Source organism: Panulirus ornatus, chromosome 50, assembly GCF_036320965.1.
Source record: "Panulirus ornatus isolate Po-2019 chromosome 50, ASM3632096v1, whole genome shotgun sequence".
Taxonomy (NCBI): Eukaryota; Metazoa; Arthropoda; class Malacostraca; order Decapoda; family Palinuridae; genus Panulirus; species Panulirus ornatus.
In genome coordinates, this window is record NC_092273.1 from 12,992,804 (window position 1) to 13,011,126 (window position 18,323).

At 45.3% G+C, this 18,323-nt stretch overlaps 1 protein-coding gene across 1 annotated transcript; it reads right to left on the reverse strand.

Moving 5' to 3' along the window:
• Positions 1–570: 570 nt before the first annotated feature.
• LOC139764419 (uncharacterized) lies at positions 571–15,561 on the reverse strand. Its single transcript, XM_071690972.1, has 8 exons — positions 14,919–15,561; positions 9,966–10,712; positions 8,150–8,318; positions 5,148–5,327; positions 2,948–3,189; positions 2,379–2,582; positions 1,815–2,010; positions 571–1,670 (listed from the first exon to the last, which is right to left on the reverse strand). The coding sequence occupies exons 1-8, from the start codon at positions 15,091–15,093 to the stop codon at positions 1,535–1,537; spliced, it is 2,049 nt and encodes a 682-aa protein (XP_071547073.1). The 5' UTR covers positions 15,094–15,561; the 3' UTR covers positions 571–1,534.
• Positions 15,562–18,323: the final 2,762 nt, after the last annotated feature.

An 18,323-nucleotide genomic window follows, 5' to 3' on the forward strand; every position in this document is an offset into this window, starting at 1 on the left:
CCTATGGAGAGAGGAGTTGTGATTATGCTTCTACAACACACAACCAGCAGTTGTTGTTACGTTGGTAAGTTGATACAGTGAAGTGGACAGAGTATCGATAGATGCTTTTCCCTATATGTCCTTTTTTTGTCTTCTTCTTCTTCTAATACACCGTCCGCATTTCGCTCCTCTGTGCCCTGGTCTGTCGTATCTGTCACTCGACGGAGAGGTAGAGAGAGAGAGAGAGAGAGAGAGAGAGAGAGAGAGAGAGAGAGAGAGAGAGAGAGAGAGAGAGAGAGAGAGAGAGAGAGAGAGAGATGCGCGCCTTGCCCACGCCAAACGACTGGCCTAACCTGACAATCTCATCTCGTACTGAGAAAGATAATTAGAAAACTTCATCTCACATGATTTCCCAAGATAGAGGAGATCATTTGGGGGGGGGGGGGGGGAGGGAAATACTTGTCTCGTGCCGTAGAGAGAGAGAGAGAGAGAGAGAGAGAGAGAGAGAGAGAGAGAGAGAGAGAGAGAGAGAGAGAGAGAGAGAGAGAGAGAGAGAGCCTCCTCTTTTTTTTTTCCCCCCCGCCTATTGCACTAAGAATAGACCTATGGAACCAATCACCCATTCCCGTGATGGGGAGAAAAGTGAGAAGATCATGTCACATTACCAGATGGCAATGTGATTAGAGTTTTAGAGCACCAGACATAGAGCTGAGAGCTAATAGAACTCTAGGCAAGACATGATCTAGAAGAGGTATGGTCAGGTTGACTGAACGCTCGATAGCAAAGAAGTATGTAGCTATGGATACAGTGTAGAGTCCCTGATAGAACGAGGGGCTCTAGAGACAGGATAGAGTCCCATACACACAACGATGTAGAGCTCTAAAGGGGGGTGTAGAGACAGAGCACACTAGAGCCTAGATGTACCTGTGAAATCTAAACGTATTGTACATAACTGGACACACTGTAGAGCCCCAGATATACTGTAGAGCCCCAGACACACTGTAGAACCCTTGACACACTGTAGAGCCCGGGGCACACTGTAGAGTCCTTGACACAATGTAGAACCCTTGACACACTGTAGAGTCCTTGACACACTGTAGAACCTGGGGCACACTGTAGAGCCCAAACACACTGTAGAACCTTGAAGACACTGTAGAGCCCTAGACACACTGTAGAACCCGGGACACACTGTAGAATCCCAGACACACTGTAGAGCCCGGGACACACTGTAGAACCTTGAACACACTGTAGAATCCCAGACACTGTAAAGCCCGGGACACACTGTAGATCTCCAAACACACTGTAAAACCTTGAACACACTGTATAACCCTAGACACACTGTAGAGCCCCAGACACACTGTAGAGCCCGGGGCACACTTTAGAGCCCAAGACACACTGTAGAACCCCAGACACACTGTAGAGCCCGGGGCACACTGTAGAGCCCCCAGACACACTGTAGAGCCCGGGGACACACACTGTAGAACCCCAGACATACTATAGAACCCTTAGCGTTATCGTAGGACCCCAGCGGTGGCGTAGAGCTCCGGACGACGCGCTACAAGAAGCAGGATCGTTGTAGAACTCCGGGGGTGACGATGCTAGCACCAGCAGTGTACGTCGTGACCAGACCCCCAACCACGCCTACACTAACCACGCCCCATAGCACCACCGACTCAACCACGCCCACTGCCCTGCACATCACGACAGTTCACATTAGAAAACCACCTCCCTCGTCGTTGAAGAGGGGGGGATGTAACCTCTCATCAAATATCGAGATATTCTGATGTATTCCGAATATTGTCTCTTCCTGAGATAGCACTTCGAGACTGACTGACCTGTGGGGTTGGCCGAGGTCGTCCTTGACAGCACTCAGGCGGAGGTAGCAGAGGGGCGGGAGGACGAAGGACATGAGGGTGATAGTCGACCCTCCCACCAGGTTCAAGATGACCCTGAAATCCGGCACCGTCAGGCCAGCCAGCACCTCCAGAAGCACCAGACCCGTCCTCACCACGCAGCGACGCCACCCGAACTCTGCGGAGGGAGATGGTGGGAGAGAGAGAGAGAGAGAGAGAGAGAGAGAGAGAGAGAGAGAGAGGAAGCTGTGCGAAGAGATACCTTTGGAAGGTGGGAGAACAAATGATACTCAAGGAGACGAAAGTATAAGGCAGACAATGGTATAAGGGAGATGGGCCAAAGTACAAGGAAGACAATGGTATAAGGGAGATGGGCCAAAGTACAAGGAAGACAATGGTATAAGGGAGATGGGCCAAAAGAAAACGCCCCCACATAATATTGCAAGAGTGAAAAAAAAGGGAAGATTAAATCCGTGTTATAACCAGTTGTTCTTCCATCAACTCTTTGATGTTGTTCCTTCAAGTACATAGGATACACAACCTTACCGTGAGGCACCCGCAGGACTTCCTCCAGCCCTTGGGCCACTGGGTTGAAGATGATGACGAAGGCGAAGAGAAGGTGAGTCAGGATGAGAAGCTTGGTGAAGGTGACGGCCGCGCCAGACACAGACAAGAGGATGTTGTCAGACACGTCATCTCCCAGTAGGGCATACCCGACCCCAGTCACCGGCAGGTATAAGGCCAACAACACTACCTCAAGGAGACGAGAGAAGGCCATAGTAAGCTTAGACAATATACACGCTGAATTGACGGGTTATGGAGGCAACGCCAGCCAACGCATCGCTCGGGAGGAGGTTCTCTCATGACGTGAGGAGGAATACTAAAGACAATAATGGTGTGCTAAGAGTTCAATCCATGGCCCAGGACCTCTCGTGAAACGAGACATCAAGACCAGAACCAAAAACAACCATCTAATGGTAATATCATGAAGATCTGCCATTGTTTTTACCAGTTTTTCCACATCTTACCTGAAGGAGAAGCCACCAAAAGGCTCTCCTATGATTATACTGATGTCTAGTGATGAGAGGAACATTTGATTTCATGGCCTATCTTACCGACGAAGGCGATGACGACGCTGTGGGCGAACTGCGACCGGTCGGCCATGTCGTTCTGGATCGTCGGGAAGGTGGACGCCCCGCCGAAGGAGAAGAGGATAGTGCCGAAGCCCACGAAGAAGGAGGAGAACGAGGGACTCGTGTGGTGTGGGTCGGGGAGGGAGGACGCCTCGAGTGCCACCGTCACCACAACTACCACACACAACATCACAGTCACCACCACGCCAGCCACCGACGCTGGCCTGGTCACAACGAGATACTTCCGTTACGATAAGACTAAATCGCTAATCCCGCGTCAGCGAGGTAGCGTCAGGAAACAGACGAAGAATGACACACCCAACCATACACACACATATATATATATATATACATAAACGCCCATACGGGCACATATACATATCATCATATGCATATATACATATACATGAACATACACAGACTAATACATTATATATACATGTACATATTCATACTTGCTTGCCTTCATCCATTCCTGTCGCTACCCCACAGGAATCAGCATTGTTACACCCCGTTCTTATGTGTTCTGATGAGCCAAACTGTATCATTTGTGAACCTCAGATTCATAAATAGTTCCGTAAAGGAAAGGGTGACCACACTTGATCTGGAAAGGGACTAATGTTGACTATAATGAACTTTACCTTCAATTCTGCTTCACATTTATTTCGCGTCCCACCCTTAGGACACCTTGTTACTTGAGCCAGGTAACCTTCCTTTAAGCTAGGACAGTCCTTAATACAAGGACCGGGTAACACCATCCCTCCATCTAGGCCAGCGCCCTCCATACTATAGAGCCGAGTAAACCATCCATCACCCCTCCACCTTCTCCAGGTCAGTGCCCTCCATACTATAGAGCCAAGTAACCCATCCACCAGCCCTCCACCTTCTCCAAGCCAGTGCCCTCCATACTATAGAGCCAAGTAACCCATCCACCAGCCCCTCCACCTTCTCCAAGCCAGTGCCCTCCATATTATAGGACCAAGTAACCCATCCACTACCCCTCCACCCTCTCCAAGCCAGTGCCCTCCGTACTATAGGACCAAGCAACCCATCCACCACCTCCTCCACCCTCTTACTGGATGACGTAATATAATATATGATATGATATAATATAATATAATATAATATAATATAATACAATATAATATAATATAATGATATAATACACCGTCCTCCATTAATCTCTCGAATCATCTAACAAGGTCGTTAATTTTCCCCTTGTAGGTAGACCTAACCACCATTATTCTCTCCTGAAATACATCCTACGCTGCAATTCCTTCCATGATCGATCGATCCGCTCGGAGGCTACTGTATTATAGATTAGGACTGATGTATTCTAAACATAGAGATCATCTATCTCACACCGTAAACTCCTCTATCATGACAGGCTACTGTATGATACACCGTAGACTATTGTATTATAAAAATTTCCTCTTTCACACAAGAGATACATATTTTCATTTTCTTTTTCCCAGCTTTCCACTGCAATTCAATTTCCTTCCCCTTATCCGCCAATCTAAATGGATTCCCGAGATCACATCTCGTCTTATCAAGAACCACAGCGCTTGGTGAAGGAAGGCTGTCAAACTCCTCACAGAAATAATTCTATTTATTTATCTATTATCTTTTTTTATTCATGTATTATGTATTTTTTTAGTTCTGTCTGTAATTGATAGATACATACCCTGGTCACGTAGATACGAGGGTGATATGAAATGGGACCAAATGAACAAGCACTAATACAAGAAGAAGACAGATCCCATTATCATCAGTCAACTGTACAGTATCTTATCTTCATACATAAGTTTGGAATCGAACGTACAGTCCATTTTATACATAAATTTGGAACGGAACGTATAGTTCATTCGTATACAATACCCCGCCACAATAACCAATAATTATTAAGATTTTTAGCGTCTTTCTCAGACATTGGAAGAAAGAATAAACGAAATAATGGTTAATCTAGAGGAGTTATGATTATCCATAACACAACCCGGGTTTAACAGACAGGTTTACAATAGAAATATGAAAATGAAATCGTTCTCAATGCTTTTCATTTCCTTTTGATTTCCTTTTCCCCCCACTTGAGATCTTCAGATGGGAAAACCAAAAGATGGGAAAGCCAAAAGATGGGAAAAAAAAGATGGGAAAGATGAGGTGAATTCCTCACTCTGGTACGTACCAGAAATCCTTGGGTGTGCCATACCAAGTGGCCGGGGTGAGGAGACACCCTAGGATGACCGTGAAGGCGCAGAGAGAGAAGACATCCGCCGTGAGGGTCGTGAGGAGCTGCGCCGCCAGCAAGAGGAAGACTGTGGACACCCCCATCAGCGTCACCTTCTGCGCCACCAGGCTCACGTAACTGCAGGGGGAAGGAGGAGGGAGGGGCGAGTCGTCGTGTGATTTCTGGTTCCTGATGAGCTTAATGTAGGCAGATGATGAATCGAATACAAGAGATAAGAGATACAAAATGGGGAAAAAATTGAATGTCGGATGGAGACAAGACGACAAGAGTGCTCTGCACTCTTGTTAAACCTTCTTGAGAACCTGTTGGTCTAATGAGAGAGCGAGCGATGTAGCTAGCCAGTTACTTAGCCACACTGTGATACATCTACTCTCCACCTCAACTCATTCGTCAAGACCACAGAAAGGTGTGTAAATTAATCTGATTGTCAATGGGAGTCGTACTTTACAAACTTGATGACACTAAATTGTCATCCATGACCCGTCCTCTAATTAAGAAATGTGGAACTCTTCTCGCTAATAACTTTAAATAGATTAACCTAACCAGTGGTTCGAGACAGAGTGGCCTCATATTCTCTTTTGCCTCGAGTCGAAGTACAACAGAAATGATAGAAATCTGTTATATCTTCTCTTGCTCCACTCTCGTCTTACTGTGCCTTTGAACAACCTGTCCACTGTCGTCCACTACTGTCCACAGAAACCCGTCGACCCGTGGAATATTAACATAGTCATAACTGCAATATTAACATAGTTATGAATGGAATATTAATACGGTCATAATTGGAATCTAACATAGTCATAAATGGAGTATTAACATGGTCATAACTGCAATATTAACATAGTTATGAATGGAATATTAACATGGTCATAATTGGAATTTAACATAGTCATAAATGGAGTATTAACATGGTCATAACTGCAATATTAACATAGTTATGAATGGAATATTAATACGGTCATAATTGGAATTCATCATAGTTATAAATGGAGTATTTACATGGTCATAACTGCAATATTAACATAGTTATGAATGGAATATTAACATGGTCATAATTGGAATTTAACATAGTCATAAATGGAATGTTAAAAGTCATAATTGGAATATAACATAGTCATAAATGGAATATTAGCATAGTCATAATTGGAATTTAACACAGTCATAAATGGAATATTAGCATAGTCATAATTGGAATTTAACATAGTCATAAATGGAATATTAACATAGTCATAATTCTAACTGAATTCGCCCATGGGAGATCATTTATTGCATACGGATAACAAAGTAATTTACATGTAGGGAAAAAAGGTATTGATATATGATATGGTGATAAATGTGATTAGTATTTGAAACTAGGCTGTGTATACATGGGTGACTGAGTCTTGATTGCTTATGGCTTATAATCAATTAAGTATATATATATATATATATATATATATATATATATATATATATATATATATATATATATATATATATATATGCACAGAGAATTGAATACGACAGCACCAAAGGGCGCCTTCGGTACGTCTCTTCGCTGTATATCAACTAACTGTTATAATTCTTTCTTGTGTCTCCCCTGATGATGTGATTATTACACGAAAGTGCACTCGGGAACTTATCGTGTTTCATTTTCCCCGTGGACTCATAGGATATATATATATATATATATATATGTATATATATATATATATATATATATATATATATATATATATATATATATATATATATATATATTTTTTTTTTTTTTTTTTCATACTATTCGCCATTTCCCGCGTTTGCGAGGTAGCGTTAAGAACAGAGGACTGGGCCTTAGAGGAAAAATCCTCACTTGGTCCCCTTCTCTGTTCCTTCTTTTGGAAAATTAAAAAAAAATGAGAGGGGAGGATTTCCAGCCACCCGCTCCCTCCCCTTTTAGTCGCCTTCTACGACACGCAGGGAATACGTGGGAAGTATTCTTTCTCCCCTATCCCCAGGGATAATATATATATATATATATATATATATATATATATATATATATATATATATATCCCGCCTAAAAAAGAAAAAAAAAAAAGAAAAACACAACAAGAAGTTTGAGATTTTCGAATATTTCTTTACCAAAAAAATAATTGATATTCCAAAATTATTGTGAGTATCAACTCATCGTTACTTTTCTGCCATAAGGAACCCCTTCCATGAACCCCATGCAGCGCTCAGGAAGTTGGCCACGCTCGCTGGTTGAACCTGCTGTTGAAAAGGCCTTGACCATTATACTCAAGGGTCGTTACCACAGTGCCCTAGTGTCGTACCACAGTGCCCTAGTGTCGTACCACAGTGCTCCACTGGTCGTTACCACAGTGCCCTAGTGTCGTACCACAGTGCTCCACTGGTCGTTACCACAGTACCCTAGTGTCGTACCACAGTGCCCTAGTGTCGTACCACAGTGCCTAGTGTCGTACCACAGTGCTCACTGGTCGTTACCACAGTGCCCTAGTGTCGTACCACAGTGCTCCGCTGGTCGTACCACAGTACCCTAGTGTCGTACCACAGTGACACTAGTGTCGTACCATAGTGCCCACTGGTCGTACCACAGTACCCACTGGTCGTACCACAGTACCCTAGTGTCGTACAACAGTACACTAGTGTCGTACCACAGTGCTCCACTGGTCGTACCACAGTACCCTAGCGTCGTACCACAGTGCCCTAGTGTCGTACCACAGTGCCCTAGTGTCGTACCACAGTGCCCTAGTGTCGTACCACAGTCCGCACTGGTCGTACCACAGTGCCCTTAGTGTCGTAAGGCAGTGCGCAAGGCATTTGTACCGTCGCGTTCGTAAGGTTAGAGTGGTAACGTAACTGGAGCAGAAATTCCTCTAGAAATGGCACACACGGTACAGTGACATCATAATAATGGTACGGTGATGTCATAATGAGGGTACGGCGACGGTACTCACTGTCCAGCCTTGCCCAGGGCGCGGTAAGCTATGGCAGGGTAAGGTCTCCGGCACGGGGTGCGGTACTCTGGCCACTGCTCCTCCAGCAACACCCAGCACAGCGCCAGACGAGTCCCAGCGAACCCGACAGCAGCGCACAACACCACCATCAGCGGCACACCTGCCCACCCTGGGGACAGACAGACACACACACACGTCACCAACAGTGAGGCGATACATAGTTCATTCCAGTGGAACGAATGCCTTTCCCCTTACGAAGGGGTTAGATTTGAGGGGAAGAAGGGATATGAACTAGAAAACATCATATTTCCCTCACGAAAGAGTTAGATTTGAGGGGAGGAAGGGATATGAGCTAGAAAACATCATATTTCCCTCACGAAGAAAGGAATCTAAAGGGAAAAAGGGATATGAAATAAGAAACATCATATCCCCCTCACGAAAGAGATAAATCTGAAGGGAAAAAAAAGAAGGACTATGAAGAAATTAAGGAAAAAAATACAACATCATATCCCCCTCAAAGGATAATCTAGGAAAAGAAGAATAGAAACATCATATCCCTCACAAGAGATAAACGAGGGCAAAAAGGGACTATGAACTAAGAAACATCATACGTATATAAAGGAAATAAAAAAAAACCGTGTATTATACATATATCTCCAGGTCTGCCTGAAGGCGGGAGAAATTAGCTCTGTGAGTAGTTCATGGCTCAACCACGTCTAGAGACGCTTGCTTGTGGAGATGTGGATAACCCTTGTGTAGTGGACGAGTATGAAAATGACGCCAATAATTGTGACTTGGTTTTGTTTCGAAGGTAGGACGGGTGTGTGGTGTTCGCTAACACGGAGTTAGAGTGAGAATGTAATTCAGACTCGCCCAAAAGTTCAACTGAATAGTGAAGTTATCTTTAAGGAAAGCCACTGTATTCTATACCTGTAACGTGGAATAACTCAGTCTTTAAGAGATGGTGTGGGTTACTTCGTTCTATAATTCGGTGTTTGACTAACCGGGAATATCTGATGATTCAAGCAAGAAATGACAAGATAATTAGGGGAATAAACAACCAATTTGCGAGTGAGAAGGCAACATGCATCTTGGCGTCGTATTCTTTATGGCTATGAAGACGTGAGTGGGATCCACCAACACACTACTTGTCTTGACATAGATTCAACTCAAGAGGGCCGCCTCCACCTACGCTCTCGTCTTGTATACACCCATTACGTCACCGCCACTTTGACCTGATCCTCGCAGGTTAGGTCAAAGGCCATCGTTCGGGATCATGCGTTTGACCTGGTCCTTACCGGTTAGGTCAAAGGCCATTGTCGTGATCATGCGTTTGACCTGGTCCTTTACGAATTCAGGTCAATATCCACGTCAGAATAATCCTCTGGTTGTGTCTGGCAGGCGAGTTGAGATAGCCACTGAAATTCAAGGGTGAATGGACTTGGAATTCAATTGGCCCCCCCCCGAACACCCTTTCCACAAGCATTGCTCCCATTCCAGCCTACCACCACTGGAAAGGGACAATGATCCGAGTTGAGGTAAATGAACGGTGGTAGTGGTGTTGGGGGAATATATACCACCTCGCTGGTGGGAAGAGTGTGGGCGAGCGACCAGCGACCAGCCAGCTCGCTCCTCACCTGACCCGCCCCGCGACGTAGAGATCAGCTGCTCGCTCGACCAACATTTTTCTACGCTCGGGGACATGACCTTGCTAGTGAGTGACTCTTGACCTCTGACGTCACTACCTCTTCATCCAATGGCGTGCAGGAAAGGAAGCTTCAGCAGTGGCCTGAAGCCCATTACTTCACCCACTGACGTGCAGGACAGGAACTTTCAGCAGTGGACTTAACCCCCACTACTTCATCCACTAATGAGCAGGGATCTCCAGCAGTGGCCTTATCATGGTGTTCTGAACACTTAGTGTGGTGTTCTGAACACTTAGTGTGGTGTTCTGAACACTTAGTGTGGTGTTCTGAACTCTTAGTGTGGTGTTTTGAACACATAGTGTGGTGTTCTGAACTCTTAGTGTGGTGTTTTGAACACATAGTGTGGTGTTCTGAACACTTATTGTGGTGTTCTGAACTCTTAGTGTGGTGTTCTGAACTCTTAGTGTGGTGTTCTGAACATTTAGTGTGGTGTTCTGAACACTTAGTGGTGTTCTGAACACTTAGTGCGGTGTTCTGAACACTTAGTGTGGTGATCTGAACACATAGTGTGGTGTTCTGAACACTTAGTGTGGTGTTTTGAACACATAGTGTGGTGTTCTGAACTCTTAGTGTGGTGTTTTGAACACATAGTGTGGTGTTCTGAACACTTCTTGTGGTGTTCTGAACTCTTAGTGTGGTGTTCTGAACACTTAGTGTGGTGTTCTGAACACTTAGTGTGGTGTTCTGAACACTTAGTGTGGTGTTCTGAACACTTAGTGTGGTGTTCTGAACACTTAGTGTGGTGTTCTGAACACTTAGTGTGGTGTTCTGAACACTTAGTGTGGTGTTCTGAACACTTAGTGTGGTGTTCTGAACACTTAGTGCGGTGTTCTGAACACTTAGTGTGGTGTTCTGAGCTGGAACATGACAGCTGACCATGGAAATGAGGGGAAAAAATATGTTTACACCTTCAACCGTAAACAAATGAGGAAAGAGAATTTTGTTTGCACTGGAAATTCAGCTGTGGGATCTACCACTAAGGTCAACAACCAGCTTGTCATCCCTGGGATATCATCCACTCTGAAGAGGCGTCATCCACCCTGGGGGAGACGTCATCTACTCTGGGGGAGACGTCATCCACCCTGGGGGAGACGTCATCCACCCTGGGGGAGACGTCATCCACCCTGTGGGAGACGTCAGCTACTCTGGGGAGACGTCATCCACCCAGAGGAGACGTCATCCACTCTGGGGAGACGTCATCCACCCTGGGGAGACGTCATCTACTCTGGGGAGACGTCATCCACTCTGGGGGAGACGTCATCTACTCTGGGGAGACGTCATCCACTCTGGGGGAGACGTCATCCACCCTGTGGGAGACGTCATCCACTCTGGGGGAGACGTCATCCACCCTGTGGGAGACGTCAGCTACTCTGGAGGAGACGTCATCCACCCAGGGGAGACGTCATCCACTCTGGGGGAGACGTCATCCACCCTGGGGAAGACGTCATCCACCCTGGGAAAGACGTCATCCACCCTGGGGTAGGCAAAGACGTCATCCACCCTGGGGAGACGTCATCCACTCTGGGGGAGACGTCATCCACCCTGTGGTAGACAAAGACGTCATCCACCCTGGGAAAGACGTCATCCACCCTGGGGTAGGCAAAGACGTCATCCACCCTGGGGAGACGTCATCCACTCTGGGGGAGACGTCATCCACCCTGTGGTAGACAAAGACGTCATCCATCCTTGGGGAGACGTCATCCACCCTGTGGTAGACAAAGACGTCATCCATCCTTGGGGAGACGTCATCCACCCTGAGGTAGACAAAGACGTCATCCATCCTTGGGGAGACGTCATCCACCCTGTGGTAGACAAAGACGTCATCCACCCTGTGGTAGACAAAGACGTCATCCACCCTGGGGGAGACTCGTCCTCACTCCTGGGACACAGTCCACCCTAAGGACACCCTGGCCACCCTAAGGACACCCTGGCCACCCTAAGGACACCCTGGCCACCCTAAGGACACCCTGGCCACTTTAAGGACACCCTGGCCACTCTAAGGACACCCTGACCACTCTAAGGACACCCTGGCCACTCTAAGGACACCCTGGCCACCCTAAGGACACCCTGGCCACTCTAAGGACACCCTGGCCACCCTAAGGACACCCTGGCCACCTTAAGGACACCCTGGCCACCCTAAGGACACCCTGGCCACCCTAAGGACACCCTGGCCACCCTACTGACCCTAAGGACACATCTCCCAGCCTTCGCGAGCAGGACGCGTGGCCTTGACCCGACTAATTTGTGTGGCGGTCGTCTGGGGCCCCCGGCACCCACCTGACCCTAAGGACACATCTCCCAGCCTTCGCGAGCAGGACGCGTGGCCTTGACCCGACTAATTTGTGTGGCGGTCGTCTGGGGCCCCCGGCACCCACCCCCAGAGAGAGAGAGAGAGAGAGAGAGAGAGAGAGAGAGAGAGAGAGAGAGAGAGAGAGAGAGAGAGAGAGAGAGAGAGAGAGAGGATCAAACCACCAAGCACATGTCGGCGCAGATCTATGGTCGAGATTGGCTCCCAGTGCTTTCAAAGTTTCACATACTGCCTACTTCGCCACGTCCCTCTGAGGCGGCAGTCGACCTTACCCGACACCTTGATGTGATGGAGGGGGAAGACAATCGTACACCACAACGTGTTCCAGGGTCATAATGGAGGAGGAGGAGGAGGAGGAGGTGGAGGAGGAGGAGGTGGAGGAGGTGGAGGAAGAGGTGGAGGTGGAGGAGGAGGGGGAGAAATGAAAACACTTTCCCTTCCTTAACGAATCACGAAGATATGAACTAGATAAAGATATCTCTATAGAAAAAGATACCCACAAGTATCTATTTCACCAAATGAAATGTTATAGATAACTGCGGGTCTAGAGGTCACTGTGGCTCGCTCCCTAGACAGATAGAATGGACTATAAACTGAGAGTGAAGGCATAACACGAACCTTCCTGAGGCACAGAGATTTGGAGGACATAACCCAGCCTCAAGGCAGCTTTCAGGGACACAGATTTTTAGATACGCAATGTACGCCGTTGAGACCAGACCCCGAGGGCATGGCGGCACGTTCTACAACAGAACGAGCCTGTACTACAAGCTCGCTAATTAGTGGTTCAGGGAGGATGGTGGGGGTAAGGGGTAAGGGGAGGGGAAGGGGAGGGGGGGAATTGAGGCTGATCAAAAAAGAGAAATGGGCTGACAATTATTGGCGCCACAAGTGAGACTGATTGATTCCGGTAGGCCAACCACAACTAGTATATATATATATATATATATATATATATATATATATATATATATATATATATATATATATATATATATATATATATATATATATATATATATTATACTTTGTCGCTGTCTCTTGCGTTTGCGAGGTAGCGCAAGGAAAAAGATAAAACAGATAAATTCATACTTGCTGCCTTCATCCATTCTTGTCGCCACCCCGCCATATATATATATATATATATATATATATATATATATATATATATATATATATATATATATATATATATATATATATATATATATATATATATATATATATATATATATATATATATATATATATATATATATATATATATATATATATATATATATACCACAACCCTAAGAAGCAGGGATCATTATGTATATTTTCTCCACATCTCTAATGCAACACACGACTCAACACACACGGTCCTCCGCCTAAAGATTAGAGACATATCATATTTTCCCTCTCACGTCTTGTACAAACTTCATCATCATCATAACTTTAGAAATTGGCTTAATTAGATACGATCGTTAGCTAGGAAAACTGTGAGGCCTCTTCTTGGAGGCGGAATGACATTATTTGTTATTATATTAGGAGGTACAATATGACGCTAACATGTGATATACATATACATATACATATCTTTTTTTTTTCCAAAGAAGGAACAGAGAAGGGGGCCAGGTGAGGATATTCCCTCAAAGGCCCAGTCCTCTGTTATGAACGCTACCTCGCTAACGCGGGAAATGGCGAATAGTATGAAAGAAAGATATATATATATATATATATATATATATATATATATATATATATATATATATATATATATATATATATATATATTTTCTTTTGGAAGCACACGAACCGATTTGACTTTTTAGTGAGGGAGTTTGCTGGACTGACGGTGGTGGAGGGTTCCAGTGGCGAGGCTCTCATGGAAGTAAGTCCATAAGGTAGAATATTTTTTTTTTTTTTTCACTTTGGAGCGATGGAGTAAAGCGCTCTTTACAGCTGACTCTCTATTTGTCTGTATGTCTGTCTGTCTGTCTGTCTGTCTGTCTGTCTCTCTCTCTCTCTCTCTCTCTCTCTCTCTCTCTCTCTCTCTCTCTCTCTCTCTCTCTCTCTCTCTCTCTCTCTCTCCTGTGGCACTGATCGTCAAGGCCCCTTTTTAACCTGGGGGAATCTGGCATGGCCCCCACAAGACGGGGGTCAAGGAATCTATCTATACAAAGGATGGGAAGGAACAGCTGATGATTCTACTAGGATCGATAGATTATAGCTTAAGACGCCTCTTCTATCTTGAGCTTCTCACGTTTGACTTGAACCTCTAACACACACATCCCCTCCTCCTCCCACATTCCCCTCACACACACACACACACACGCACACACACACACACACACACACACACACACACACACACACATTCGTCTCTTATCTCCTCTCATTTCAGCATCGAGTCTCTGGTTTCCTTTCTAATTAGACTCTTTCTGAAGAACACACTCGACCCTCGAGATCCTTTTAAGGTCTGGATCTTTATTCTTGGTCGGGTCTTTCCCTCGGTGTTCACTTTCCGTTTGGCTAATCACAAGAAACACACACACACACACACACAAAATAAAAATCCCTTTCCTTCTCTAATTCTTTATCTGTTCCGTCTTGCTAAACACAAAGAGATCCTTTTCTTTCTTTGATTCTTGATGTCTATAATGATTTCCTTCTCTATCTATAAAACCTCTTGAAGATAACGAGTGGTTCATCTCTCGTTCACTGTGCTCCTCCTCCTCCTCCTCCTCCTCCTTCTACAGGATGTCTGGAAACTCACCAGTGTTGGCCAGGGCTTTCGGAAGGGCCAGGACCCCCGAGCCTGACATCTCAGCGACGAGGAAGGCGGCTGCCAAGGGCATGCTGAGTGATCGACCTGAAGCCCTTCCTCCTCCTCCACCACCACCTCCTCCTGCTGCTGTCGCAACTGTGGACGCCGTGGGCGTCGCGGTCATCTCTCCCGCCTCTGGAGACTTCCTACAGGAGTGGTACAGGAGGGTCTTCGCTCAGAATGGCTACAAATGGCCTTGCATCAGGGTATAATCAGTGTTAACGTTCCTCATCAAAGACCCGATCCTTGAGAGGTATCAGTGGTGACTTACCCATCGTCTGAGGGCGTGGGTGAGGCCACTGCTTCGCCTCCTCCTTCTCTCATCACGGTGGTGCTGAAGTCCTGATGATCTTAGGGACCTAAAAGGTTAAGGGAAGGATGTGAGTATTGGTGACCTGAAGGATCAGAGAGGATCACAGGTATGGTGACCTGAAGGATCAGAGAGGATCACAGGTATGGTGACCTGAAGGATCAGAGAGGATCACAGGTATGGTGACCTGAAGGGTTAAGGGAAGGACCTGAGTAATGGTGACCTGAAAGACTAGAAGGATCACATGACAATGGTGACCTGAAGGAATTGGCAAGACCATTGTAGAACATAACTCAATTTGGACCTGAGTGTGTGAATACTGTAATATTGTCAATATCAGAAAGCGGATGTATTTGCAGTTTCAAAATATATATATAGGAATGATCGATGCAAAATTTGTATAAGAAATCACGTTTCATGAATAAAACTGAGGGGCATTTCTTTCTGATCATATCTCCCTTCTCTGAAACACAAACAACATGAATCATATAAATGTGAATCAAATCTCAAAGACGTAAAATAACTGTAGATTTCGTGTACGTGGGGAGTCCAGTGCATTATACAGACACTGATAAACCCATTAACCTTATCATGTGAACTTTAGAATCACTCATGCAAGTTCTTGCTGAAAAAACTTGGAAGTTTCAAAAGTCTTTAGCGAGAGAAGTTCAATGCCCTTCATATACCAGAGGAGACGAAGAGAAACATATGCATTTACGTATTATCTCACTCATCATCCGACTGCCTAACCTATCTTCGTGGAAGGGAAAGAATCATAGAGAAACCTTAGGGGAAAAATGTGGTATTGTCCCTCACACTTAGACCAGCTTTGCGACAGTGGGCAAGACGGGGAGTTTCAATACACTTGCGATCGTTCACCGTGAGATGGCACATCTGGAGGAGGACCTGGTGGAAGATATATGCATGAAGCCTCAACCAGCTTATCGTTCATGGACGTATATCACAACGTAGCAGTCACTTGAGGAAGTATGAGGTCGTGAGGTTGTCATACACAACAGTCGCCATGGGAGGGCAATGGGGCAATCTTCACTCACTCACTCGGCAAAGGTATAAACACCTGGTACTAACACTCCCATATGTATATATATATATATATATATATATATATATATATATATATATATATATATATATATATAGAGAGAGAGAGAGAGAGAGAGAGAGAGAGAGAGAGAGAGAGAGAGAGAGAGAGATAACAGACGGAAGCAAACGCTTCGAAACTTTCCCCACACCCTTTTGTAAGTCAGTCAATAAGTGGGTAGCTAGGCACCTCCCTCTCTCTCTCTCTCTCTCTCTCTCTCTCTCTCTCTCTCTCTCTCTCTCTCTCTCTCTCTCTCTCTCTCTTCTCTCTCTCCCTCCCTCCCACTGTATCAGCTGGAGCAGACGGCGGGGTGTTGACGTGAACGTGGACGCGGTTGTTTGTTTCTGGCGATTTCGACCACTTTCCAGGGGTTTCTCCCTCCCTCCTTCCTTCCTTCCCTCATCCCCCTCACCCCACAAGAGCCGCACCCCGTCCACCATCATCCAATTAGATTCATCCTCTCATGTGATCTATCATTTTTCTTCTTTATATCCTCGTCTTTCCACCTTTTTCATCAATTTCCTCCTCCACCTCCTCCTCCTGAATTCCCTCCTCCTCCTCCTCATCCTCCTCCTTCTCCTACTCCTCCTCCTCCTCCTTCTTCTCCTCCTTCTCCTTCTCGTCCTCCTCCTCCTCCTCCTCCTCATCCTCCTCCTTCTCCTACTCCTCCTCCTCCTCCTTCTTCTCCTCCTTCTCCTTCTCCTCCTCCTCCTCCTCCTCCTCCTCCTCCTCCTCCTCCTTCTCCTCCTCCTCCTCCTCCTCTTCTTCTTTAAGTAATTAATCGCATTATCAAAGGATGCCTCTTATGGAGCTTCTGTAGTAATTTCAAGGCTGCGCTACAATCAGTAGCCGGGAAGTGATGGACTCCCTTAGAATGAGATGTCCCTCGACTCACTGGCTTGAACTGGTCACGCTCGCCCCGCCCTCACCTTCGTTGACCTTTGACGTATGACAATATGACCTGACAAGTAGTAGTACTAGTAGTAGAAGTAGTAGTAGTGGTAGCAGTAGTGGTAGTAGTAGTGGTAGTGGTGGTAGCAGTAGTGGAAGTAGTAGTAGTAGTAGTAGTAGTAGTGGTAGTAGTAGTAGTAGTAGTATAGTAGTAGTAGTAGTAGTAGTAGTAGTAGTAGTAGTAGTAGTAGTAGTAGTAGTAGTAGTAGTAGTAGTAGTAGTAGTAATGGCAGTAGTAGTAGTATAGTAATAGTAGTAGTAGTAGTGGAATCTTTCTTTTGACCTGACCATTACGAAGGCTAAGTTCTTCCACACACCCACAACCACACACACACACACACACACACACACACACACACATCACCTTTATTACACAAGGAAGACAGACAACAGGAGCCCTGATTGGCCCTCGACTCGTTTGTCTGGAAAAAAAAATATACATATAAATAATTCAACTTGACCACGAAAAATGGAATTCCACCCAGTACTTTTTTGTTTTCAAAAGCTATCGATCAATGACTAGCCCAGTAAGTGGTGGTAGTTTAGTAGTTTTAGAGAGAGAGAGAGAGAGAGAGAGAGAGAGAGAGAGAGAGAGAGAGAGAGAGAAGGTGACAGTGAAATCCATCTGACTGTGACTCAGACATAGTAATATTATTAGCCAGTAACGCCTACATCATTACTCGAGTCTGATTTAGCATTAAAAAGAATATGGATCACATTTTCCCAGTGATGATGTTCCACGTAAAGATACCTACTGTTGCTACTTATTGGTGCGCATCTACGAGCCGTGAGCTCATAGGAGGCATTAACTACTGCTATTAAAACTAGGGGGGGGGAAAGTAGTTTAGTCTGTAATTACATCCAATCAATTTACCGTAAAAAAAAAATGAGAGAGAAAATGATGAAGTTTCTATGAAGAGGGAAATTATGTTTTTTAAAAAAAAAATGTAAAATTTCGGGAAAATATTGAGTCTTGGGTTTTTAAAATATT